The sequence below is a fragment of the Hyperoodon ampullatus genome, assembly GCF_949752795.1.
Source record: "Hyperoodon ampullatus genome assembly, chromosome: 3".
NCBI classification, from domain to species: Eukaryota; Metazoa; Chordata; class Mammalia; order Artiodactyla; family Ziphiidae; genus Hyperoodon; species Hyperoodon ampullatus.
Genome location: NC_136916.1, coordinates 65,832,953 through 65,859,640, shown reverse-complemented (window position 1 = coordinate 65,859,640; position 26,688 = coordinate 65,832,953). Strand labels below are relative to the sequence as shown.

Genomic DNA, 26,688 nt, shown 5'->3' with positions numbered 1-26,688 from the left:
ATAATTAAATTCTAATTAATGAAACAATTGAGAGTTTTTTTTCATAGTGGAACACACATACACCTGACTCTAGCTCTAAACAGTAAACTTAAGTAGAGAATGGGGATAATCACATGAATGATTCAAGTAAAAAAAAAAAAATTCCATATTACTCTCTCTTAAAATACCCATACAATTTGATTAAAAGGCAAAAAATTATTTCAGGTAAACGAAATAGATGATTAGTTCCATTTTTTATTTCACCTTTATTAATGGTACCTAAAGCCATTCTGTATAACCTTTCAGTTCAACTCAACTAAATGAGTTCTTATTAAATACCATACTATGTGTCAAGCATTATGTCAAACAATGGATATTACAGAAATTAAACATTTAAAGACTTCCAATTTTAGCCACAGTGACTGGCTTATACTGGACTAATCTTCCAACTCCAAAAGTTGCACAAAATATACAAAACATCCATTTAAAGGCATTAAAGAACAGCCAACACAGCCAGAACTTGAGAGACCATGATCCCTAAAAGGAGGGAAGCACATGAGGCGAGCTCCACATTCACTCTGGATTTTTCCCTAAGGGCTTATGCCAGTTTCTGGCATGAGAGAACAGTGCAAGGTGAAAGTGGCAGTCTTACTAAGCTGAGGAGACAGAATTTGGTTTAGAGCTGTCAAAATGGAACTTGAGGGGCAAAAATCCTTAAAAGGAGGAATCATAAAGAAGTGAGCCAAATTAACCATGTGCAATTTCCCCTCAAACACTGGTCATATCCGGAAACTTAGGAGAAAACAGCAGCTTTGTTCCTCCTACCTAGGTAAGATTTATTAAGAACCATCCACATAATTACCCCTGCTTCCTGACAGCATCCATTCCAGAGCAAAGTCCCACATCCTTGAACACTCCCCCCCCACCTCCAGATCACCTAGCAAAGACCCAAATCCTATAATAAGTCCTTTCTAACACGTTATTGAGAAACTATAATTTCCCATAGTGTGCATTTTCCCTTCTTTTAACAAGTCAATAAACCTAATTTTATTCAATTGTAGATGTGTTCCTGATGGTCTTTGCCTGGAGAGCACTGACAAAAACCCAAGAAAAAGAATGAACTATAGCTTCATATAAACATTAGGGATCAATCTCACAGACTTAAGGATGAGTGAAAGAAGCCAGATACAAAATGTACATACTGCATGATATCATTTATATGAAGTTCAAGAACAGGCAAGACTAATTGATTGTGCTAGTAGTCAGAGATCAGTTACCTTTTGGGGGCACAACTGAGATGGGGCATGAGGGAGCCTTCTGGGGTTCAAGAAATGATTTATGTGCTGATATGAGTGGAACAAATGTAAAAATTCATCAAGCTATATACTTTAAATTTGTGTATTCTATTAATATATACTCTACTTCAAAAAAAAAAAAGAGTTAAACACACATGTGCACCTACACACAAGTACTGCCCTCAAAGAACCACAATAACCTTTCCTAGACATCTTAAAAGATGCTTGACAAACATGAATTTCTCAACTCTGGGTATGTTTAGAAATTTTCTATTAAAAATAGAACCAAAAAATTCAGAGATTAGTAATGTCATACATATCCCAATAACAGTCGAATGAAAAACATTTATAAAACTACTTATACAAATCTAAATTCCATGTAAATAGGAACTAGAGGTAGATAAATAATGCATTTCCAAAAATTTCTAAGTATTGTACTGATACAAAATTATCAATTTATATGATTTTTATATTGTTAACTGTCTTCCAAGAAACATAGAACATCACTAAATAAAATTATTAAAAATTTTAAATTATTAGTATTTTTAAATTATTAAAATGTCAAAATACCATAAACCTTTTTTTGCACTGAAATTATATAAACAGTATTAAATTCTTATTTCTATATTTCTTTTAATATATATACTAAAATAAGGACATTTGTATACTATATTGTAGTAGTTATTAAATATTAAATATAGTTTTAAATAATCATAGAAATACATATGAACATGGATTTCTTCATAATAGAAAAGAACATGAAAGGTACTCAATAAATGTCCAAAATTAAAGCTTACCACTTCCTCATCTGAAAGTTCACGCCCTTGGATGCTGCTATTTTCTCTCACAGCTTGCTGGTGTTTTTTTCCTTTAATGTGGCTAAAAAGATACACCTCTGAAGAGATCTAAAAGCATAAAATCAAAGCAATGTAATGAACATATAATTATATCTTACTTTAAATATTACACATTCTATCCAGTATACTATATGCAAGTTGCGATCACTCTAGCATTTACATATTAGTCTTAAAAATATTTTCTTTAGAATACAATTCTGAGAATCCTCTAGAACAGGGGTGCCCAACCCGGGTTCGCAGACCGTTACTGGACCTCTTAGGAACTGGGCCGCAGAGCAGGAGGTGAAAGGTGGGCAGATGAGCGGCCAGCGAGCAAGTGGCTTCATCTGCCGATCCCTGTCGCTTCCGTTACCACCTGAACCATCCCCCCACCCCCCCCACCGTCCGTGGAAAAACTGTCTTCCACGAAATCTGGTCCCTGGTGCCAAAAAGGTTGGGGACTTCTGCTCTAGAAGACACATGGTCAAAAAGGCATGTCATCAAAGCCAATCTTAACAGAGTTATAATTTCTTCTAAGTATCAAGGTTCAAGTTTCAGCACTGAAAATGTTCCTTTTCTTTTGTGGTCATAATACCCAAAAATATTGACTTGGGCTATCATTAAGCAGGTATACATCCATTTTAGCAGCAACTGCATGCTTTGCTTCTTTGCACTGCTACTCCTAACTGCTGATACTATTTTTGTACTACTTACTTTGCCTAAAAATCATGAAAGAAATCCACGGTAGTCAGCAGATGCCTTAGTATGACTTTTAAAAGATTGGGAGAATATATTTCCATAGTTTAATAAACTTTAGTAAATAAATTATAACGTATCCTAACAATACTGATACTGACAACCTACCGGGACGCTGCAGAGAGAACACTGCTTCTTTCTTTCATAAGGGGTCAATTTGGGGGCATAATCAGTATTTGCATGTCGTCCACTGCTTAACTCAGCAGCTTTTTCTTTCCTTTGCTCAATCTGTTCCATGTGCCTTCTAATGCTTTCATCATGCTGTAAATGAAGTCGAAGTGTGAGAATACAGAAATTTATTCAAGTTATACTGAGAACTTGAAAAAGTAATATTTCCATTAAACTTTCTAATATAACAAAATGTCTTAATTCAGTATTAACTTGGACACTGAGGACAAGAATCTACATAAAGCCCTTTAATATCTCCTACATGCACAGTAACATTTCCTAAAGTGTACTTCATGGAATTACACTGTGGGTTATTAATAAGTATTGATATTTTGTGGAAGAGGTTCTATGGTCAAATAAATTTGGAAAATATTAAGTTAAAGCTACTTACTTACTCCAGCTTGTCACTGTGCATTATGACTCAATAAACCTAGCTTACACTAAGCAACATTTTACACACTTATTTGATGACAACATACTTTTGAGAAGCACTTCCTGGAACACACTATGGGAAATGTTGCCCCACAGGTAAAGACCAAGCTCATCCTCACAGCAGACAAGGCCCATCATGACACAGACCTTTACCCACATCGACTCCAGTGACTTCCCAGAAAACAAAAAATAAACCAACTAAAAAACACTATTTCAGACTTCTGACTTTGTGCTCATACCATTTCATACGGCTGGATGCCATCCCACCCATCTACCTATTCAACTCGTCTTTCTTTCAAGATTCAGCTCACAAATTATCCTCTAAAATTATTTCCCTGACTTCTGAAATCCTTCATGTTAGCTTAGTATCCTCCTCTGTACTTTCATAGCACTCCATAGCACTCTATCCATACGGAAATTGTCTGCTTAGCATCTGAATCTCACACTAGATTATGAGTTTCTTGAAACTGAGAACCATGTCTTACTCATCTCTGTATCCCCATGCCTAGCACAAGACTCAATAAATATTTGCTGCATTAAATTTAAATAAATGATAAAGTTCTAGAACTATACAAATAGTAAAATAGGGTCCTCTACTCCCTGGAATTTACTACCCCTGTGAAAACCCAACATGTAAATAATTGTGACACAATGTAAAATATTCATACTGCTAGAAACTACTAACGGTAAAGATTTTCTAGAAAATATCAGCTTATCATAATCTCCCAAGCAACAACTGTGCAATTCATAAACACTGAAATAATCTTTTAGTTTATTTCTAAATAATTAAAAGTCTATGAATATAAGAAAGCTAGTAGTAATGTCTTCAAGTCATTAACAAATTAATTAGTAAAATCAAGAAATGCTAAAATTCCTTTACATTTTTTCCATCAATTGCTTTATCTTACTAAAATAATTTCAGTTTTCAGATAGTTGAGTTGGAATTGATCATAGCCAAAACCACATAAGTCTTATTCTCCAAATAGTGATATTAGGAATACAAATTAATTCAGTTTTTTTGAAGAAATATGACTGATTCTTTTATTTTTTTAATAAATTTAATTCTTTTATTTTTGGCTGCATTGGGTCTTTGTTGCTGCACGTGGGCTTTCTCTAGCTGTGGCGAGCAGGGGCTACTCTTTGTTGCAGTGTGTGTGCTTCTCATTGCGGTGGCTTCTCTTGTTGCGGAGCACAGGCTCCAGGTGCACAGGCTTCAGTAGTTGTGGCTCCCGGGCTCTAAAGAGCAGGCTCAGTACTTGTGGCACACGGGCTTAGTTGCTCCATGGCATGTGGGATCTTCCCGGACCAGGGCTTGAACCCATGTCCCCTATATTGGCAGGCGGATTCTTAACCACTGCACCACCAGGGAAGCCCTAATTCAGTTTTTATACAATTAATTAAATCGATAAAATTTTAATCTCATGCTACATTAAAACAGCTCTAAATTTTCAAATTAAAATATATAATATTCCTACCTTGAGCTGAATTTTTTTCTGTAGCTCTTCCATAGCTTCTTGTTGAGCAGCTGTGAGTGCTGCCAATCGTTCTTCCCTGTCTCTATAAGAAGATATTTAAAAATTATAAACTCAACTGCTTGTAGTAACAAATTTCATGAGGTTAAAAAAATACAATTAGGACACATAGGCTTATATATTCTAGAGAGTTTTTTAAATTATTTTTTTCTGAATGCCTATTAAGTCTCAGATATATTATTGCTCATTAAACATTTGGGAAGCAACAGACATTATTATTTATAAAAATAGGTTTCTGGACCCAAGAATGGGTTTAAATACTAGCTCTGGGGCTGTCATTTAAATATGGCATATTGAAAATATATATTTATCTCTTTTCCCTTCCAAAAACCTATAAAACAATATGAAAAGAATAGAAAAGGCAAAAATTCACAAAGACAAAGAGAATAGGAGAGGAACCAATCACAAACAAATTATGAGACATACAAAGAAGTATGACCATGTTTAGGAAAAATGCAGTCAAATGAAACTCTCTGAATGAGGCCATATGCTGGATTTATTTGGTATTATAAATACGTTATAAGAATTAAAAGAAAGTATGCCAACCTAAGGAAAAATATCGCGACAATGATTCAACAGATAGAGAATCTCAACAGAGAAAGAGAAATCGTTTTTTAAGAACTTTCCAACAAAAGGAACTATGAGTCCTTAAACAAATGGCTTTCTAGGGATGGAGCAGGGAAAATATAAGGTGAATTTGAAGCATCTTGCAGTGCCAGGAAGTAAGGAAGTACTCAAAAAAAACAAAATGATGAAGTATGTCAAAGGCAAGCAGGGGTCAAATGAAAAAGCTTCCAATGTCCAAAAGTGAAACAATTTGAGCAACAAAACAAATACCGTAATACTGGTTTGTAACCCATAGTATAATACAAATATAAACGAGTCCCTGTTGACATAACAAAGGAATTTAATAAATAAATGGGAGAACAAATATCCTGTACAGAAGAACTGCAAATAATTTATGTATGAATTCGTGTCTCAAGGAGGTAGAGAATAACTCCCCATCTCTTCAGCATAGGCTTGCTGGCTTGCTTCCAAGGAGGACAGCATAGGGAAAATTTTAAACTATACAATGGAGAAATCTGACAAATACTACCTTAGCCAGGTGATCAAGGTTAACAAAATCAGTGATAAGTCAAGGTGATAGTATGAACCTTAGACATTTTAAAAATGGTAATTCACATTCACCCCTGTGCTCTTCCTCCCAAAACCCATAACCTCAGTCTAACCATGAGAAAAACATCAGACAAATCTTAAGAGAAGAAAAGTCTACAAAATACTTAACCACTACTCAGAACTATCAAGGTCATCAAAACCATGGAAAGTCTGAGAAACTGTTACAACTCGGAAGAACCTGAAGAGAAATGACAATTAAATATCTGAAGAAAGAGTGGCCACTTTCCAAATTTTATGAAAAGCATTAATGTACAGAGTAGGATAATCATGAAGAGAACCAACCTACTGGTGAAAAACAAAGTCAAAAAGAAAATTTTGAAAACAGGTGAAAAAAACCCCAACAACTCACCATATACAGAGCAAAAACAGTATGATTAATGGCCGACTTTTCATGAGAAACAACAAAAGTAAGAAGATTCAAAGTACTGAAAGAAAAACCAAGAATTCTATATCCATCAAAACTACCATTGAAAAGGAAGGCAAAATAAAAATATTCCCAGATAAGCAAACACCAAGATAATTCAATGAAAGCAAACCTGTCTTACAAGAAATACTGAAGGAAGTCCATCTAGCTAAAAAGAAATAATGCCAAAGGGTAACTTGAATCCACAGAAAGACATGAAATACACAGGAAATGATAAATATGTGGATAAATATAAAGGAATCTACAAATACATTTTCTCTATTATTCTAATTCCTTTGAAAAATGTGGGACTGCAGTAAAAAAATCGTAACACTGTATTGTTGAGTTTATGACATATATAGATGTAATATATATGACAATAACAATACAAGAAGAAAAAGACATAGTGCTATATTGGAAAAAGTTGTTCTATTTTACCAAAATTAAGTTAATTTTAACCTGAAGTAGTTTGTGATAAGTCAAGATGAATACTGTAATAAAGAAAGCAAACACTAAGCAAATAACTAAAATAATACAGTTTTTAAAATCAAGAGAAAAATTTAAATGATGCCCTAAAAAGTACTGGTTGAGGGACTTCCTTGGTGGCACAGTGGTTAAGCATCCACCTGCGAATGCAGGGGACACACGTTTGAGCCCTGGTCTGGGAAGATCCCACATGCCGCGGAGCAACTAAGCCTGTGCGCCACCGAAGCCTGTGTGCCTAGAGCCTGGGCTCCGCAACAAGAGAAGCCACTGCAATGAGAAGGCCAGGCACCGCAATGAAGAGTGGCCTCCGCTGGCGGCAACTAGAGAAAGCCCGTGCGCAGCAACGAAGACCCAACACAGCCAAACTAAATAAATAAATAATTTTTTAAATGTACTGGTTTAACAAAAAAGAAGACAGTAAAGGAGAAAAAAAACTTGAGACATACAGAAAACAAATATCAAAATGGCAGATATTAAATTCAGTCATATCAATAAATTACATTAAATAAGAATGGACTAAACAATCAAAAGGCAGAAAATAGGAGGCCAGATATAAAAAGAAACCTCAACTATATATAAGTGACACACTTTAGATACAAAGACACAAAAAATGTTTCCCTTTAGACTGAAAAAGACATATCATGCAAACAATAAACATGGCAATATTTAAAACAGAAAAAAAAATTGACTTTAAGACAAGAAATATTTTTTAAAAACCCAAAGAGGGATATTTCATAATGATAAAAGGGTCAATACTTCAAGGAGTTATAATAAGTATAAATTACATGCCTTTAATACTAAGGCACCAAAATACATGAAGCAAAAAACTGTCAAAACTTAAAAGAGAAATAGACAATTCAATAATTATTTTTGGAGATTTCAATAACTCTATCTCAAGAATTAATACAACTAGACAAAAAATCAGTAAGTATACAGAAGACTAAACACTATCAACTAACTTTACTTAACTGACATTTAGAGAACACTCCATCCAAAACAGCAGAATACATGTATTTTCAAAGAGCACACAGAACATTCTCTAGGATAGTCTACATTCAAGACCATAAAGTAATAAGTTCAATAAATTTAAAAGGACTGAAATCATACAGAAAACATTCTTCAACCACAAAATATTTAATTAGAAAACAGAAAAACTGGAGACATTCCAAATATTTGGAAACTAAATAACATGCTTCTGAATAACTCAGGAATCAGAAAATCATAAGAAATATTAGAAAAAAATCTTGAATTGAATGAAAATAAAAATACAATGTATCAAAACTGATGAGATGAAATTAAAGAAGTGCTAAGAAGAAAACTGGTAACTTCAAATGCTTATATTAGAGATGCAGAAATATCTAAAATTAATCAACTAAGTTTTGACTTTATAAAAGTAGGAAAAGCAAAGCTAATCAAATCCAAAATAAGCAGAAGGAAAGAAATGGTAAATATCAAAGTGGAAATCAATGTAACAGAAAACACAAACATAATGTAGAAATTCAAAGAAACCAAAAGCTGTTTTTTTTGGAAAGATCAACAAAATGTACAAACTTTTAGCTAGACTACCAAGAGACAGAGAGACAGAGACAGAGAGGAGAGACATAAATTAGCAAATAAGGAATGAAAGAGGAACATCACTAGAGATCATGTTAAAATTAAAATCCTTATAAGGAGCTATTAACAACTTTATAAAAATACACAACTTAGATGAAAAGGACAAATTCCTAGAAAAACACAAATTACCAAAGCTGACTCAATAAGAAACAGAAAAATCTCAATAGATTGATAACATGTTAAGAAAAATTTATTTAGTAATTTAAAGTCTTCCCCAAAAGATAACTCCAAGCCCAGATGGCTTCACTAGTATACTGAACATTTAGCAAGGAAAAATAACAATCCTACACAAAGAGTTTCTGTAGATAGTGGAGGAAAAAACACTTCCCATCACATTCTCTGAGGCTAGGATTGCCATGACATGAAAGCCAGACAAAGACATCACAAGAAAATTACACACCAATATCCCTTATGAATATATCCTTAACAAGAATTCAACAACACATAAAAATGATTTTACACTATGACCAAGGGGGAATTAACTCAGGAATGTAAAGTTGGTTTAATATCCAAAAATTAGTTAATGTAATAAACCATATTAATAAAAAATGAAAGCCACATGATCATCTCAGTGAATGTCCCCAAAGAAGCATTTATTTAACAAAATTCAAAGTACATGCATGCTAAAAACTCTCAATAAACTAGAAATAGAAGAGAACTTCTTCAACCTGATAATGAGGATTTATGAGAAACCTACAACTACGTCATACGTAATAGTGAAAGACTGAATGTTTCCCCCCTAAGATCAAGAACAAAATAAGGATATACAATGTCACAACTTCTATTAACGTTATATTGTAGGATCTAGTCAGTGCAATAAGGCAAGAAAAAGAAATTAAAGACATCTGTATTAGAAAGCAAGAAGTAAAACAATCTCAATTTGCAGAGGACATGGGCCTTTATGTAAAATATCCTAAGGAACAACAACAGCAAAAAAGAAAACACTAATAGGAAAAAAGTCATAGGAAATTTGTGCAAGATCATAAAAAATTATAAAATAAAATATATAAAAAATTGATTGTATTTCTACATACTAGCAAAAATACTAAGAAAAATGAAATAAAATAACTCCATTCACTATGGCTTCAAAAAGAGTACTTAGGAATAAATTTAAGAAAAGAAATGCAAGACCTATTTTCTAAAAACTAAAACATACTCTTGAGAGAAATTAAAGCAGATAGAGACACATACCATATTCATGGATCATATACAATACTGTAAAGATGGCAATTCTTCCCACAATGATTTATAGATTCAAGGCAATTACTATAAAAATGCTTGCAAGCTTTCTTTTTTTAGAAACTGGCAAGCCTACCCTAAAAAATTATTTGGAAAGCAATTCTGAAAGAGAACAACAACATTAGAGAATCTACATTAATTGATTTCAAAACTTGCTATAAAGCTACAGTAGTTAAAACAGTGTGGTGCTGGAGTAAGAATAGACATGTAGATATCAAAAGAATAGGACAGAGTCCAGAAATAAACCCTTACATCTATGATTAATTGACCATGAACAGGCAGCAAGGATAGTCTCTTAAAAGCTAGCCTCTTCAACAAATGGGGCTGTGATAAATGGATATTTATATGCAAATAAATAAATTTATATTTTTGATTCATACATACATAAAAGGTATCTTAAAAGGAATTAAAACCTAAATGTGTGTCAAACTGAAAAACTATAACATTTTGAAGAATATCTTATGACATAGGGTATAAAAGGATTTCACAAACAAGATCAAAAAGCATAAATCAATTTGGCCAATTAAATGCTTCTTCCTGGGTCTTTGTATCTTAACCAAGTGATTTCAAAATGTAGGGATGGCTGAATGTCATTTAACATAATCAGGGCGGCAACATGTTGACCAGACCATTTCCATCAAAAGACTACTGCCGTGGCTCCTGGGACCTAGTCTCTGATGCTTGACCATGTCCCAGCCTGGTCATCTAACCACCTATCACTTTCGTTCCCAATATTTTACTTAAAATTTACTTTGCTTAAGTTAGCCAGAATCAAATTCTATTTCTTACAACTGAAAATATCTTGAAATATCAAGTTTCCCATCCAACAGAAATGTTCAAAAGTTTTCCATTTTGAGTAGGATGTCTTAATTCCTGGAAATCAAAATTCAGTATAACATTTCTGTATATGTAACACTTTCTAAAAATTCTACATGACAGCAAATAGCTTTAAGACTTGATTTGAATATGCACTCACTGCAAATATTCATCAGGATCAAAATCAAGATAGCAAATGAAGTACCTAGCTCTTTCCCGGGCAGCATCTTCCCGGGCTTTTTCCTTTTCTTGCCTCTGTTGCTCAATTCGGGCTTCTTGTTCTTTCCTCTTCATTAACAATTCTTCTACACGGGCCTGCCGTTCTGCTTCTAGAGCTCTCTTACGTTCCTAACGTCAGAAATATTTTAAAAGATGTTAGAATTATGTGTAAGATGAAAATGATTAAAGGTGACATAGCTTTGACATACACTTATATATTCAAGCCAAATAGATCCCTGGCTTGTCATTAGGTATGCTTCTCAGAAGTTAAATAAAATCAAATACCAATACTATCTGGTTTTCATATGTCATTTACCAGTGTTACAAATAATTAGAAGAATAAATGCTGGGCTTCCCTGGTGGCACAGTGGTTAAGAATCCTCCTGCCAATGCAGGCGACATTGGTTCGAGCCCTGGTCCAGGAAGATCCCACATGCCGCACAGCAACTAACCCCGTGTGCCACAACTACTGAGCCTGCACTCTAGAGCCTGGAGCCACAACTACTGAGCCAGCGTGCTGCAACTATTGACGCCCACACGCCTAGAGCCCATGCTCCGCAACAAGAGAAGCCACCACAATGAGAAGCCCGCACACCACAACAAAGAGTAGCCCCCACTTGCCACAACTAGAGAAAGCCCGCACGCAGCAACGAAGACCCAACACAGCCAAAAATAAATAAAATAAAATAAATAAATTTATAAAAAAAAGAATAGGGCCTCCCTGGTGGCGCAGTGGTTGAGAGTCCGCCTGCCGATGCAGGGGATACGGGTTCGTGCCCCGGTCTGGGAGGATCCCATATGCCGCGGAGCGGCTGGGCCCGTGAGCCATGGCTGCTGAGCCTGCGCATCCGGAGCCTGTGCTCCGCAACGGGAGAAGCCACAACAGTGAGAGGCCCGCATACCACAAAAAAAAAAAAAAAAAAAAAAGAATAAATGCTACTTTAGGCAGATACTATCTTATTAGAACCTGATACATATTTTATGGTTAATCACTTCTAAAGCTTTGTGTTGGAAATGGTTATAGAAATAACAGAACATGATGAAGAAAGCATAATTAACAAATTTTATTTCTGAACTAAGCTTTCATATAGGAATTAAGTGAAGAAAATCTTGTGGCAGGGAGAAAGAGGCATTATAATACAGAATAGTGGGTAAGAGAGTGGACACTGTATTAGATTCCCTGATTTTGTTTCCTGATTACATTATTTACCAGCTGGGTGACCCTGGTCTAGTTATATTATACATGTGACTTAGTTTTCTGGAAGACAAATAACAATAGTGCTTATTTCTTAGGATACTGTGAAGAACACATGAGATAATACATGAAAAACACTTACATAGGGGTTAGCATATACTAAATTCTCAATAATTATCATCATCATCATCTTTAATGAAGAAGATAACTTCATTAAAATACTATGATATACTTCCTGTGTATTTTTGCCTACTAGGAGTACTTAGCTAATTTTCACCATATTACTAGATGTATTGATATATTTCTTTCAATTCATCCCCATCCCCTAGGGAGCTCACACAACATCTCCCTGGTCCCTACTCTTTATGATAAATGGAACACACTACACTGATCTAGGCTCTAGTAACTACTACTTACATAGCCTTGGGCAAGTCATTTTACCTTAAAGAGACCCAGTTTGCTGTGAGATCTAAATTATTAACATAGGTAAGTACTTAGCAAAGTGTTTAGTACATAGTAAAGTGTTCGGTAAATGAGAGCAGAAAAGAAATGCTAAAGCAGTTTCTGTTTAGAGAACACTGGGGAGAGATGCTAATATTCCTAATAGTTAACTAAGTTACTAATAAGCTCACAATGGTAACTTTATATCTACAACAAGCTGTATCTACCCAGGGGAAGAAAACCTTTTTAAAGTAGTAACACAAAAGTGTCCCTATTTCTTTTCTTTCTTTCTTTTTTTTTTTTGGCGGGGGGCCTGCGAACTAGAGGGAATGCACTGAATTCAGGAGAGCACATCTGACAGATCGTAGACTGTTGCAGGTGGGCAATTAGATTTTAAATATAGTCTTTACTTTCTAACATACTATTCATGAACTGGTTATAGCTATTTCTCATTACTAAATATAATATGTAGAAACTTTTTTAGTTATATACTCTCTGAAAAACTCAAGAGTAAAAAACAATCAAACCTGGTACAGAAAATTTTCTCCAATAAAAAACATGAACAGGGACTTCCCTGGTGGTCCATTGGCTAAGACTCCACACTCCCAATGCAGGGGGCCTGGGTTCAATCCCTGGCTGGGGAACTATTCCCTCATGCATGCCTCAACTAAGAGTTTACATGCCGCAACTATGAGTCCACATGCCACAGCTAAGAACTCCACGTGTAGAAACTAAAGATCCCACATGCCGCAACGAAGATCCCATGTACCACAACTAAGACCTAGTGCAGGCTAAATAAATAAATATTTAAAAACAAAAAACATGAACAAAAGAGTTTTCCCTTAAACTCAAATTTATTTAAAAATATGCATTATGTCTGAAAACACAACTTTCACACTAAAATGCAAAAGGTTAAAGCATTAAATATAAAGAATTAAACCAGAACTTTTCATTTCATATTTTATAAAACCAAAATCTTGAGGGATATACTTTTAAAAATTATAAGTTGGCCTTATAAATGAAATTTATTAATATTATATACAAACAATTACTTTATGTGTATGTGCAATGTAGCTAAGTTGTATGCATAAATATGATGTCAACTTGCTGATTGTTTTTACGGATATAAGAAATACTCCAACATTGTACTAATAGAAATAACTGGACTTCAAAAAATATCCAATCTTCTAATTTCTGTTTTTAATAAGTGGAAGAGAAAATTGGTAACTGTATACATAATGAGTAAAATTAGTAAATTCACCTAGTATTTTCCTTTCTATAATTTAAATTTCCTAAAGATTGGAAACTTTGTACCCCACAAAAGCATTTGTACAGGGCAGGAGTTCGATAAATATCTATTAAACGAATGAAGCGTAACTTTATAAACTAATATTCATTATAAATCTATATGCTCACAAATAAAAAGCATAAACCTACAGCAAATGAACTGTAAAGATATCTAACTCTCAACCCTTCTGAAACCTCTCAGACTCCCATGTACTTTGTTTCACAGTCAAGGATGTATTTATGGCAGCCTAAGAAAGGATTTTGCAACCCCGCCCTTTACGCCTACAAATCAGAAGATTAGGGCAAGAGAACAAGGCCGAATATCTAAGAAAACTGGGCTTAAAAGTAATCCATCAATAATTTATATAGCAAAAAAGGGAAACTGAGAAGATATGATGGCAGCATTAACTTAGTATTTCACTTACAAAAAACAAGAATCACAATTGCCTTTAACAATTTAACATTTATGTGAATGTTTCAAGAGTAAAAGTAAAGCAGATGGAGGGCCTCTGAATTCTTTATTAAGTTAGTAACTTACTATTATTGTATTTACAGAATGTTTGGCATTATCTCCTTGCACATATAGTAATGACTACATATTTTAAAAATTTTTTAATTTTATATATATGTTATATATTACCAATGAATTTTTCTAGTATCAGTTATCTCGATTAAACTTATGTACATACATTTTAAATTTTTCACTGAAAATTAAATCCATAGGAAATTTCTACATTTTTTAAGATAAAAATAAGTCTGAGTAGTCAAAACAAATTTTAAGTGTTAGTGAGTTCAGAAGATTCCTTACTACTTTCAGAAAAAAACTGCTTTCCTTTACGCCTTAATAAATGTTCCAAATTATAAAATAAGAGTCATCATTTTTAAACAGAAGATAACTGTTATATTTCAAATCTTCAAATCTGCAAAATAAATGCAGAAAAAGTAACTAAAGATGTCTATTCAAAAATATACAATAATACTCATATATTTCCCCCCAAATCCAGTTAGGAAGTTACCTCTTCCACAGAACTTTCCCTGACATTCCCCTCCCACCAAGAGAGCTAATTATTCCCTTCTCTGTGATACCACTGTAACCTATACAGTACAGGTTTCTATTACACTTTCACACTGTGTTGTATTATTTGCCATAAAGGCAAAGATCATATCTCATTTATTTCTGAATTATTAATGCCTAATGGTTGCTCAAAAGTAACACACAATTTTCAAAATAATTATGATTTTTTAACATCTTTATTGGAGTATAAAGAATAATTATTTTTATAAAATGGTTTGATGCAGAAAAAGAAAGAGCAATAAAGCTGAAGGGATGGCTCAAATTAAAAATTCAAATATCCTATTTCATTTACTCATCTAAGAATGTTAGTTAATGGGTAATTAACTTTTAAATGATAAAAATGAAATTTTTTACTGCTCCTTTGAGAGGAAAAGCTAAAGTTTCTCTAAAAGTAGTATCCTGTATTTTTAAACATAAGTTAGCTTGGCACTCAGATTAAAATGAGACCTTGAACTCAAATCAAATAGAGATTGGGGTGAATATGGGACTGCTTGCTAGTGTACAAAAAGAGCATAAAGTAACCAATAAACTTGAAAACTGTAATGATATTTTAATTTCCTAAAATTACCAGTGACATGAAGAAGCATGAAACATTAATAACATCCCTAGCTTTTAACGTAACAACAAAGCTCTTCATGGTCAGGTCCCTAACTCTACATGCATTACTCACTCATCTCCTGCATAGAATGCCTACTTCACACCATTTACGACTGTCTCAGTTTTCAAAACTTAGTTGAGGCATCACCTCCTCCAGGAAGCTTTTCCTGACGTTCTCATGTCTTTGCCACTCTCAGTTTGAGTAACAGGTTCTCCTTTGTGCTTCCAAAAACGCCTTTACTGTTACACTAATCCTAATGGGTTAAGATTTGTTTACATATATGTCTTCCCATTGAGATCAAGGATATATCTTTTCCATGTCCTTGAGCAAAGCACAGCACGCAGATTATAGTAGTAATTCAATAAATGACTGAATGAATAAACAAATAAATATTAGTCATAATAGATAAAGTATGTCTGAATCCATATTTGATCTTGAGGAAGATTTAAATAGTTTAAAACCATCACTAAAGTTTATGTGTTAAGTCTTCTTCCCATCCTGAAAATGGTAGCTAACTTAGGGTATGCTACAGAGGTTAAAGTACCTGATGACACTGCCCAATATATGACAGGTGCTCCCTGTCATAAGCGTAAGGATTGCCCAGTTCTTTAAGGCTATATACATTGGTTCAAAGACAATCCATTTGTAAGGGAAGAAAGGAACATATTCTTGCCCAACCCAATTAGAAAATAATAGATAATAATCTGTCCAGAGCAATTTAGTCCTTCATCTGGTTGAGACTACAGATTCAAATTGACAAAAACACAGATAACCCAATCTGAAGGAGTACACACTGCCTTGGCAATCAGACTTCCTGTTCCAAACCGTGCTACACTAAACCATGCATCCTTGGGAACACAGACTTGGTCTTACTCCTTTTTCTATCCTCAGCACCTGGCTCAGAGCCTAGGAAATGGCTGCTGCTCAATAAATGCTTGCAGAATAAAATTCTACCTGAACAGCTTCATCACGTGCTTGCTTTTCTTCCTGTCTTCGCTGACGCTCTTCCTGTAACTCATTAAGCCTCTGCTCATATTCCTTCAATTTTGATAAAACATCATGGCGTTTGTTCTGGGCTTCGAGGGTATTTATAAAGGCAATTTCGTTTACCTGCAATAAAAAAAACGGAGAAAGTGAGTTTCAAATCAGGTTAATTCTAAGGCACATCACAAAAATAAGAAACTTAACAGTCTTTATATAATAATACAAACCAGTTTTAAGGCATAGACCAAAAAATGAACGACTTATAGTTTTTTCTTTCAATACTTATCCCCAAAATGGATAATAATCCAGTGTACATAACAAACCCATAGGCTGCAGTAAGAAGTGATTTAGAGAAGTGGTCCCCAACCTTTTTGGCACCAAGGACTAGTTTCGTGGAAGACAGTTTTTCCACGGACGGGGGTGGTGCGAGGATGGTTCAGGCATTAATGCGAGTGATGGTACAGGCGGTAATGCAAGCGCTGTTCAGGTGGTAACGGAAGTGATGTGAAGCAGCAGATGAAGCCGCTTGGTTGGCCGCCACTCACCTCCTACTGTATGGCCTGGTTCCTAACAGACCACAGGACTGCTAATGGTCCACGGCCTGGGGGTTGGGGACCCCTGATTTAGAGTAAAGGTCTGCCATTGAAATATTTTTTATTGAAGTATAGTTGACTTACAATGTTATGTTAGTTTCGGTGTACAGCAAAGTGATTCAGTTATACATATACATATGTTCTTTTCCATTATAGTTTATTACAGGATATTGAATATAATTCCCTGTGCCATACAATATGACCTTGTTGCTTATCCATTCTATATATAATATCAATAGTTCGCATCTGCTAGTCCCAAATTCCCAATCCAACCCTCCCCCTTGGTGACCACAAGTCTGTTCTCTATGTCTGTGAGTCTGTTTCTGTTACATAGATAAGTTCATTTGTGTCATAGCTTAGATTCTACAAATAATGATATCATATGGTATTTGTCATCTCTTTCTTACTTCACTTAATGTGATAATCTCTAGGTCCATCCACGTAGATGCAAATGGCATTATTTCATTCTTTTTATGGCTGAGTAATATTCCATTGTATATGTTTACATCTTCTTTATCCATTAATCTGTCAATGGACATTTAGGTTGTTTCCATGTCTTGGATACTGTAAATAGTGCTGCTATGAACATAGGGGTGCATGTATCTTTTTGAATTAGAGTTCTATCCAGATATATGTCCAGGAGTGGAATTGCTGTATCATATGGCAACTCTATTTTTAGTTTTTTAAGGAACCTCCATATTGTTCCCCATAGTGGCTGTACATGGTCACCAATTTTGTAGGAGGGTTTCCTTTCTTCCACCCCCTCTCCAGCATTTGTTATTTGTAGACTTTTTAATGATGGCCATTATGACCAGTGTAGGATGGTACCTCATTGTAGTTTTGACTTGAATTTCTCTAATAATTAGTGATGGTGAGCATCTTTTCATGTGCCTGTTAGCCATTTATATTGTCTTCTTTGGAGAAATGTCTATTTAGGCCTCCACTGAAATGTTTTTAAGAGACAAATTAAGATTTTTATAGAAACCATTTTATAAAGTTACTTAATATCATTGTGATTTGACATTATACAAGTTACATTTAGTTTTAATAGGTTTGTACATTATTCTAATGAGTTTGAGATGACAAAACTTAAAGTAAACAAACAAATCATTTTTCTTCAACATACACCAAATAAGTGACAATTAGGTACAAGGTATTAAACTATATACCTCATCCTCAACTTCATATATATTGAGTCTAAACAGTCAAGTTTTGCTAGAGAGTACAGTTTTTTTTAATAGATCTTTATTGGAGCATAATTGCTTCACAATACTGTGTTAGTTTCTGTTGCACGACGAAGTGAATCAGCCATACGCATACACATGTCCCCATATTCCCTTCCTCTTGAGCCTCCATCCCATCCTCCCTATCCCACCCCCTAGATCATCACAAAACACCGAGCCGATCTCCCTGTGCTATGCTGCTGCTTCCCACCAGCCAACTGTTTTACATTCAGTAGTGTATATATGTTGATGCTACTCTCACTTTGCCCTCCCACCCTATGTCCTCAAGTCCATTCTCTATGTCTACCTCTTTATTCCTGCCCTGCAACTAGGTTCATCAGTACCTTTTTTTTTTTCAGATTCCATATATATGTGTTAGCATACAGTATTTGTTTTTCTCTTTCTGACTGACTTCACTCTGCATGACAGACTCTAGGTCCATCCACCTCACTACAAATAACTCGATTTCATTTTTTTATGGCTGAGTAATATTCATTGTATATATGTGTCATGTCTTCTTTATCCATTCATCTGTCGATGGACATTTAGGTTGGTTCCATGTCCTGGCTATTGTAAATAGTACTGCAATTAACACTGTGGTACATGACTCTTTTTGAATTATGGTTTTCTCAGGGTATATGCTCAGTAGTGGAACTGCTGGGTCATATGATAGTTCTATTTTTAGTTTTTTAAGACACCTCCATACCATTTTCCATAGTGGCTATATCAATTTACACTCCCACCAACATAATTAAATGAAATAGAAACAAAGAAAACATTAGCAAAGATCAATAAAACTAAAAGCTGGTTCTTTGAGAAGATAAACAAAATTGATAAACCCTTAGCCAGACTCATCAAGAAAAAAAGGGAGAGGACTCAAATCAATAAAATTAGAAATGAAAAAGGAGAAATCACAACTGACACCGCAGAAATACAAAGGATTATAAGATACTACTACAAACAACTATAGGCCAATAAAATGGACAATCATGAAGAAATGGACAAATTCGTGGAAAGGTAAAATTTTCCAAGACTGAACTAGGAAGAATTAAAAAATATAAACAGACTCATCACAAGTAATGAAATTGAAGCCATAATTAAAAATCTTCCAAGAAACAAAAGCCCAGGACCAGATGGCTTCACAGGAGAATTCTATCAAACATTTAGAGAAGAGCTAACACCCATCCTTCTCAAACTCTTCCAAAATATTGCAGAGGGAGAAACACTCCCAAATTCATTCTATGAAGCCACCATCACCCTGATACCAAAACCAGAAAAAGATATCACAAAAAAATAAAATTACAGACCAATATCACTGATGAACATAGATGCAAAATCCTCAACAAAATACTAGCAAACAGAATCCAACAGCACATTAAAAGAATCATACACCATGATCAAGTGGGATTTATCCCAGGGATGCAAGGATTCTTCAATATATGCAAATCAATCAATGTGATATACCAGATTAACAAATTAAGGAATAAAAACCATATGATCATCTCAATAGATGCAGAAGAAGCTTTTGACAAAATTCAACACCCATTTATGATAAAAACTCTCCAGAAAATGGGCATAGAGAGAACCTACCTCAACATAATAAAGGCCGTTTATGACAAAACCACAGTAAGCATCATACTCAATGGTGAAAAACTGAAATCATTTCCAATAAAATCAGGAACAAGACAAGGATGTCCACTCTCACCACTCTTATTCATCATAGTTTTGGAAGTCCTAGCCACAGCAATCAGAGAAGAAAAGAAATAAAAGGAATACAAATTGGAAAAGAAGAAGTAAAACTGTTACTGTTTGCCAATGACATGACACTGTAAATAGAAAATCCTAAAGATGCCACCAGAAACTACTAGAACTAATCAATGAATTTGATGAGGTTGCAGGAAACAAAATTAATGCACAGAAATCTCTGGCAATCCTATACAGCAACAATGAAAAATCAGAAAGAGCAATTAAGGGAACACTCCCATTTACCATTGCAACAAAAAGAATAAAATACCCAGGAATAAACATGCCTGAGGAGGCGAAAGACTTGTACTCATAAAACTATAAAACACTGATGAAAGGAATCACAGAAGACATAAACAGATGGAGGAATATACGATGTTCTTGGACTGGAAGAATCAATATTGTGAAAATGAATGTACTACCCAAGGTAATTTACAGATCCTATCCCTATCAAACTACCAATGCATTCTTCACAGAATTAGAACAAAATATTTTACAATTCATATGGAAACGTGGAAGACACCGAATAGCCAAAGCAATCTTGAGAAAGAAAAATGGAGTTGGAGGAATCAGGCTCCCCGACTTCAAACTATACCACAAAGCTACAGTAATCAAGGAAGTATGGTACTGGCACAAAAACAGAAATATAGATCAATGGTAAAGGAGAGTAAAGTTTTTATGAGTAAAGTACAGCTAATGATAAAAAAATGGAAAATGTCTGTTGGGGTCAAATTTCTCATTCTTGAAAGCCAGAAGGAAGGCATGCCACAGTGAAAAAGGTAGAGTGAAATAGGGAAGTAAACAAACACTGGAGCTTACTCTCTCTGAAAGAAGTATAGACGCCAGGAATCCATGTTGGATGAAATAAAACCTATCACTAGATATGTTACAAAGTGAAACAAGAAAGTTTGAATACAGTTCTAGCAAAGATTTCCCAAACTCCATCCCATGTAACTACTTTCATAAGTAAATTAACAATATAATCATTTCTTAAGGTATACTGAAAGTATAAGACAAACAGGTATGCTCAAGGAAAATTAATCATAATGTATCAAGGGTCACATGTTAAACATAATCAAGAAGGAAGAAAAAGAAATGGGACCTAATGCTCCAGACAAAATAAATAAAATAAAATTCAGAGGGAAGAATGTGCAAAAGCAGCATAAAAAATCCAATCTGTGATGTTGGTCAAATGTTACAAAATTTTAGTTATGCTAGTTGAATATGTTTGGAGATGTAATGTACAGCATGGTGATAATAGTTAATAGTACTGTACTATATACTTGAAACTTGCTAAGAAGATAGATCTGAAATCTTCTTAGCATGTGCGCGCACACACACACACTTAGTAACTAAGTAGAGGTAACAGATATTTTAATTAGTTGGATTGTAGTGATCATCCCACAATGTATATGTGTATCAAAATATCAAGTTGTACACCTTAATATATACAATTTTGATATGTCAATGATATCTCAATCAAACTGTAAGTAAATAAAAAAATAAATAAATAAGACATTTCCTGGAAATTAACTGGAAGAAAACATAACCAAAGAAACAGCAGAATATCTCCTAGGCAAACTTTGTAATGTAAAAGAAGTCAACACGAACCTGAATTTAAAGGTGCAAAAAAGATGATAAAATGACATGATAAAATAAAGGAAGACTAGAGAGTTAAGGAAACTTAGGACAAAAGTAACACAATCACAGAATTAATTAAATTAGAAAAAGCATGAAACAGAGCAAAGATGGTAAAAAATCAAATCACTAACAGAGGAAAGGCTTGTTATAATCACAGTTAATATGGGCTTTAAAATGAAAATTTATGTGTAAGTAATAACTTTTGAACATGGGGAACAAGTTAAGATGACCTAATGTAAGAATAATATCTGTAAAGTTAAGAAAGACAAAATATTCCAATATATAATACAGAAAATTTTCCCTGAAAAAAAGAAATACTGAAAATTGAGACAGCCCACTTTATTTCATGAAGAATTTATTCAGAAGATCAACACCGAGAATATCCTTATTAAATCACAAAACATTAAGGAACAAGCACAAATTTTTTAAGCTTCCAGGCAGTAAGTGCAACTCATCTATGAGAAAGAGGGAGAAAAAATTTGTCTGGCCTCAGGCTTCTCCACAGAATTAGTTAATGCTAGAAAAACATGGAATAATGCCTACAAAACGTTGAAGGAAAGATATTCTGAACCATGAATCTGATCTCTAGCCAAGATGTACTCTGAAATGCCACAGGCCTTTGATACCTAAGAACTCAAGGAATAGAGCACAATAACCTCTTCCTGAAAAAATCACTTGTTAATAAAATCCAGCCAACCAGGTCAAAACAAAGAACTCATGAATGGAGGATTAGGCAAGCTATGCATCCATTCATACATAGTAGGAAAACTGACCTGTGGAATTTATAGTTTCAGAGCAAAATGTAAATGTTATAAACCTTAACAATGTAAAAATAATGAAACTATGGAAATTCTTGGGAGGAGATCTTGTGATAAAGAAACATTTATTACAAATTCAATAAGTCCCTCAATTTTACTTCCACGTCACTTCCTTATCTTAAAATGGAACTAAAATAGAAATGAATACTTCTTATTAAGAAGTACCATGGATAGTATAATTCTTTTTATTATTTATTAATTAATTAATTAATTTTTTTTTCTTGGCTGTGTTGGGTCTTCATTTCTGTGTGAGGGCTTTCTCTAGTTGCGGCAAGTGGGAGCCACTCTTCATCGCGGTGTGCGGGCCTTTCACTGTTGCAGCCTCTCTTGTTGTGGAGCACAGGCTCCAGACCCACAGGCTCAGCAGTTGTGGCTCACGGGCCTAGCTGCTCCGCGGCATGTGGGATCTTCCCAGAACAGGGCTCGAACCCGTGTCCCCTGCATTGGCAGGCAGACTCTCAACCACTGCGCCACCAGGGAAGCCTGATAGTATAATTCTATTTTATAAAGTTATCTATTCATTCAATCTAAACATTATTCTAAAGAGATTCCTGGAAGAGTATTTATAATGTAAATGGTAGCTATTTCTGAGGGTGGGATTTTGAGTTTTCTTTGCTACATATTGCTCGAATTCTTTAAAATGAGAATAAACCATTTTTATAACAATATGGCCACTATTCTACATATAAAACAGAACTAAAGAAAGCTAGAGTAATGCATTTATACAAAGACTTAAAGACAAGAGAAAGTCCCTGAAGGTTTTTAAGTTGAGAGGTAATACAATAATGCCCTTAAGAAAGATTAATTTGAAGGGAGTAGGGACAAAAGGCAAGAATAACAACTGCAAATATTGATAAATGATCACAAGCTTTCCAAGTCTAGATTAATGGGAGACTAGTGATACCATTCATCTGAAATATGAATTTCAGGAAAGGCAAATGATTTGGGATACAGGGATGGTAAGCTGATGAGTTTCACTGGATACAATCATCAAGCAATAGGTAATTGAGTCTAGAGCTTCACTGAGAGGGTAGGGTTAAAATGCAGACCTAGGAGTCACTACAGAGAGGATATCTGAAGCAATGAGAATGATTGTGATATTCAAGGAAAGGAATAAGTGAAGTGGACTGAAGGCAGTAACATTAAGCAGCAAAAGAAAAAGGGAAGATAGTAAAGCATTGGTTAGGAAAGCAGAAGGAAAACCAAGGTAGCGCAGAAGAAAGTATTCTAGAAAAAAATACATAACAGTGTTGATAATGAACGGATCCAGAAAAGGCTTTTAAACATAGTGATAACAGAGTAACATTCTGAAAGGAAAGTACAGTATAGCACAGAGGAAAAATGGTGTCATAAGGAATTCAAGAAGACAGGAGTGATAAGGTAGTGGAAATGAGCACAGACAGCTCTTTCTAGGCATCTAGTGATTTCCAAAAGAAAAGAATAGGTAATCTATAGAACAGGTGGAAGTAGTCAGTCTAGAGGAAGAAAGCAAAGGAGCAGGCACAAGAAGATAACTGATGAAGCAAATTTTAAAAGCAGGCAAGAGGACACAGCGCAAGGAAAAGGCTACTGCCATAAATAAGGAAAAAGATGTCTTTTCCTCAAAAAACCCCCCAAAACCCTGTAATTATGAGTAGACACATTGCATCTGAAAAACTATCAATGAGACCATTAAGAAACTGAAAATAAAAGCCATTTTTATACTATTAAATAAATGATAAAATCAGGTGCTAAGTATCTCTGCCTGTAATAATAATCACTATCAACTAAATAGTAGATGACTTATTTTCAATCATCTGTGTATCCAAGAAAGAACTAAGACATTTGAAATGACTGTTAATTTATGCCAAGAACTCACAAAAAAGTATATATGGAAAAAATTATATCTTACACAGGACTGAAATAAATATATTTGGTATGTCTCAAGGACATGTTCTTAAATTCTAGTGGAACTTAAGTATATTTTAAATCACTGGATTATTAGAACTTCTGGATTAGTAATAAAACAATAGAAATGCATTAGGGACTTAAGGAAAAGTTAGGAAGTGGAACACAAATAGGATGTGGCATTCTATGAAATTCTAATATTTTACAGAGTATTTACAGCATACCAAGGATGGCATTAACTGCTTCACAATATGCACAACCTAATGTAATCCTTTCAGCAATTCTTTGAGATGTAGGTAAGATTATTCCTATTTTACAGATCAACAAATAGGCTGAGAGGCTAAAATAACACCCAAGACCATTCAGGTACTACATGGTAGAGTCAGGACCTGAATCCAAATTTATCTAACTCCAGAGACTTCAGTCCCCACTATAATGATGAAAAATTACTTCTGAAGAAGGAGCAACTGTTTGATATATGTGGAACCAAATTTCCTGATCATAAAAATCACCTGGGGGGCTTATAAAAAAATAAAGCTCCTCAGGGGCCACTCTAGCATTACTGAAAAAACCCTGCAAAGCTTGGAAAACTCTCTTTTTAACAACTCATATTACTGTTATAATCAGGCAAGACTGGGAAATATTGGCATGTGATAAATCCAAAGGTAGGAGGAGGTTTTGTCTCATAGATTAAAATGTCTGGGGATGAAAGTAATTGGCAATGTTTCACACAAACTTTTAAGATATCTATGTAATTATACTAAGAACAATTCACTCATAAAATATTTAAATGAATGAGAGAACAAGAAAAACCTAGATTGTCTATTTTATTTTCTTTGTAGATATAACACATTTCAAAAGAGGGTTTCAGAGATTATCTAAGAGAAAGCAATGAAAATTAAGAGAACCAATAGGGCAGCAGTTGGTAGCAGGGTTTTAAAGCAGAATTTCATATTAGCAAAAATCTTAGTACAGGCTCTTAACTCAGTGAACCTGACTAAGAATTTTTAAAACTGCAAATGGTAGCTGGTATCTTTATGTAAAAACAACCAGCAGTCAACCACTTATCTTGATGGAAATTATTTAAACTATAGCTTGGGTTAATATGTTTATAGGAGCCACTTTGGTTTAATGAGATTATAATGAAAGTAAATATATTAGGCAATTAGACAGATCAAAATTCATACAAGTCATATAAAAAAAAGAACACAAAATGAAAATACTAAACCAATAATAAGAACAGTGGTAAAAGCATAGGCTTTGGAACCACAAACATCAGGATTTTAATTCTGGCTATATGACCATCAACAATCTGCCTTCAGACTGCTCCTCTAAAATATAAAAATAATACATAGTTCAGAATTTCCACTTCCAGCTATGATGGAGTGATAGGGTCCAGATGCACCCTCCCACCTTAAACTAAAAAATTAGACAAATATATAAAATATATGAAATTCAATTAATGTAACACAGCAAATATCAAAAGAACAAAGGACAAAGCCACATTATTCTTGCAATAGATGGAGAAAAAGGATTTGACAAAATCTAATACTCCTTCATGATAAAAACACTCAACAAACTAGGAGTAAAAAGGAACTTCCTCAATCTTTGAAGGGTATCTAGTAAACCCCATACCTAACATCATACTTGATGATGAAAGACTAAATGCCCCCCACTCCAAAGATCAGGAACAAGACAAGGATGTCCGCTCTTACCACTTCTATTCAGTATTGTATTGCAGATTGTATCCTGAGCAATAAGCAACAACAATAACAACAAAAATCAAAGCCATACAGATTGGTAAAGAAGAAGTAAAACTATCTCTAGTTGCAGATGGTATGATCTTGAATATAGAAAATCTTAAGGAATCCACTAAAAAGCGATTACAATTAATGAGCAAGTTCAAGCAAGGTTGCAGGAGCTAAGATAAATATATAAAAATCAATTGTATTTCTATACACTAGAAATAAACAATCTGAAAATGAAATTAAGAAAACAATTCCATTTACACTCACCTCCAAAAGAGTACAATCAATACTTAGGAATTAATTTAAACAAGAAGGTGAAAGGCTTGTGTGCTGAAAATTAGGAAACACTCCATAAAGAAATTAAGGAAGATTTAATTAACTGGAAAGATATCCTGTGTTCATGGATTGGAAGATCTAATATTAAGATGGCAATACTCCCCAAAGCACTGTAAAAATTCAATGCAATCCTAACAAAACTCCAATGGACTTTTTTATGGAAATGGA

General features: G+C 34.3%; 1 protein-coding gene across 2 annotated transcripts in view; it reads right to left on the bottom strand.

Moving 5' to 3' along the window:
- The window catches only part of SCAPER (S-phase cyclin A associated protein in the ER), a gene marked incomplete at both ends in the record, with an annotated part of 359,493 nt that overhangs the window by 278,419 nt on the left and 54,386 nt on the right, over positions 1-26,688 (bottom strand). For both annotated transcript variants that reach the window (XM_079700316.1, XM_079700317.1), the window contains 5 exons: positions 2,072-2,179; positions 2,975-3,127; positions 4,942-5,023; positions 10,938-11,080; positions 16,502-16,657. In XM_079700316.1, coding sequence (XP_079556442.1) covers positions 2,072-2,179; positions 2,975-3,127; positions 4,942-5,023; positions 10,938-11,080; positions 16,502-16,657 — 642 coding nt within the window. The remainder of the gene's footprint in view (positions 1-2,071; positions 2,180-2,974; positions 3,128-4,941; positions 5,024-10,937; positions 11,081-16,501; positions 16,658-26,688) is intronic.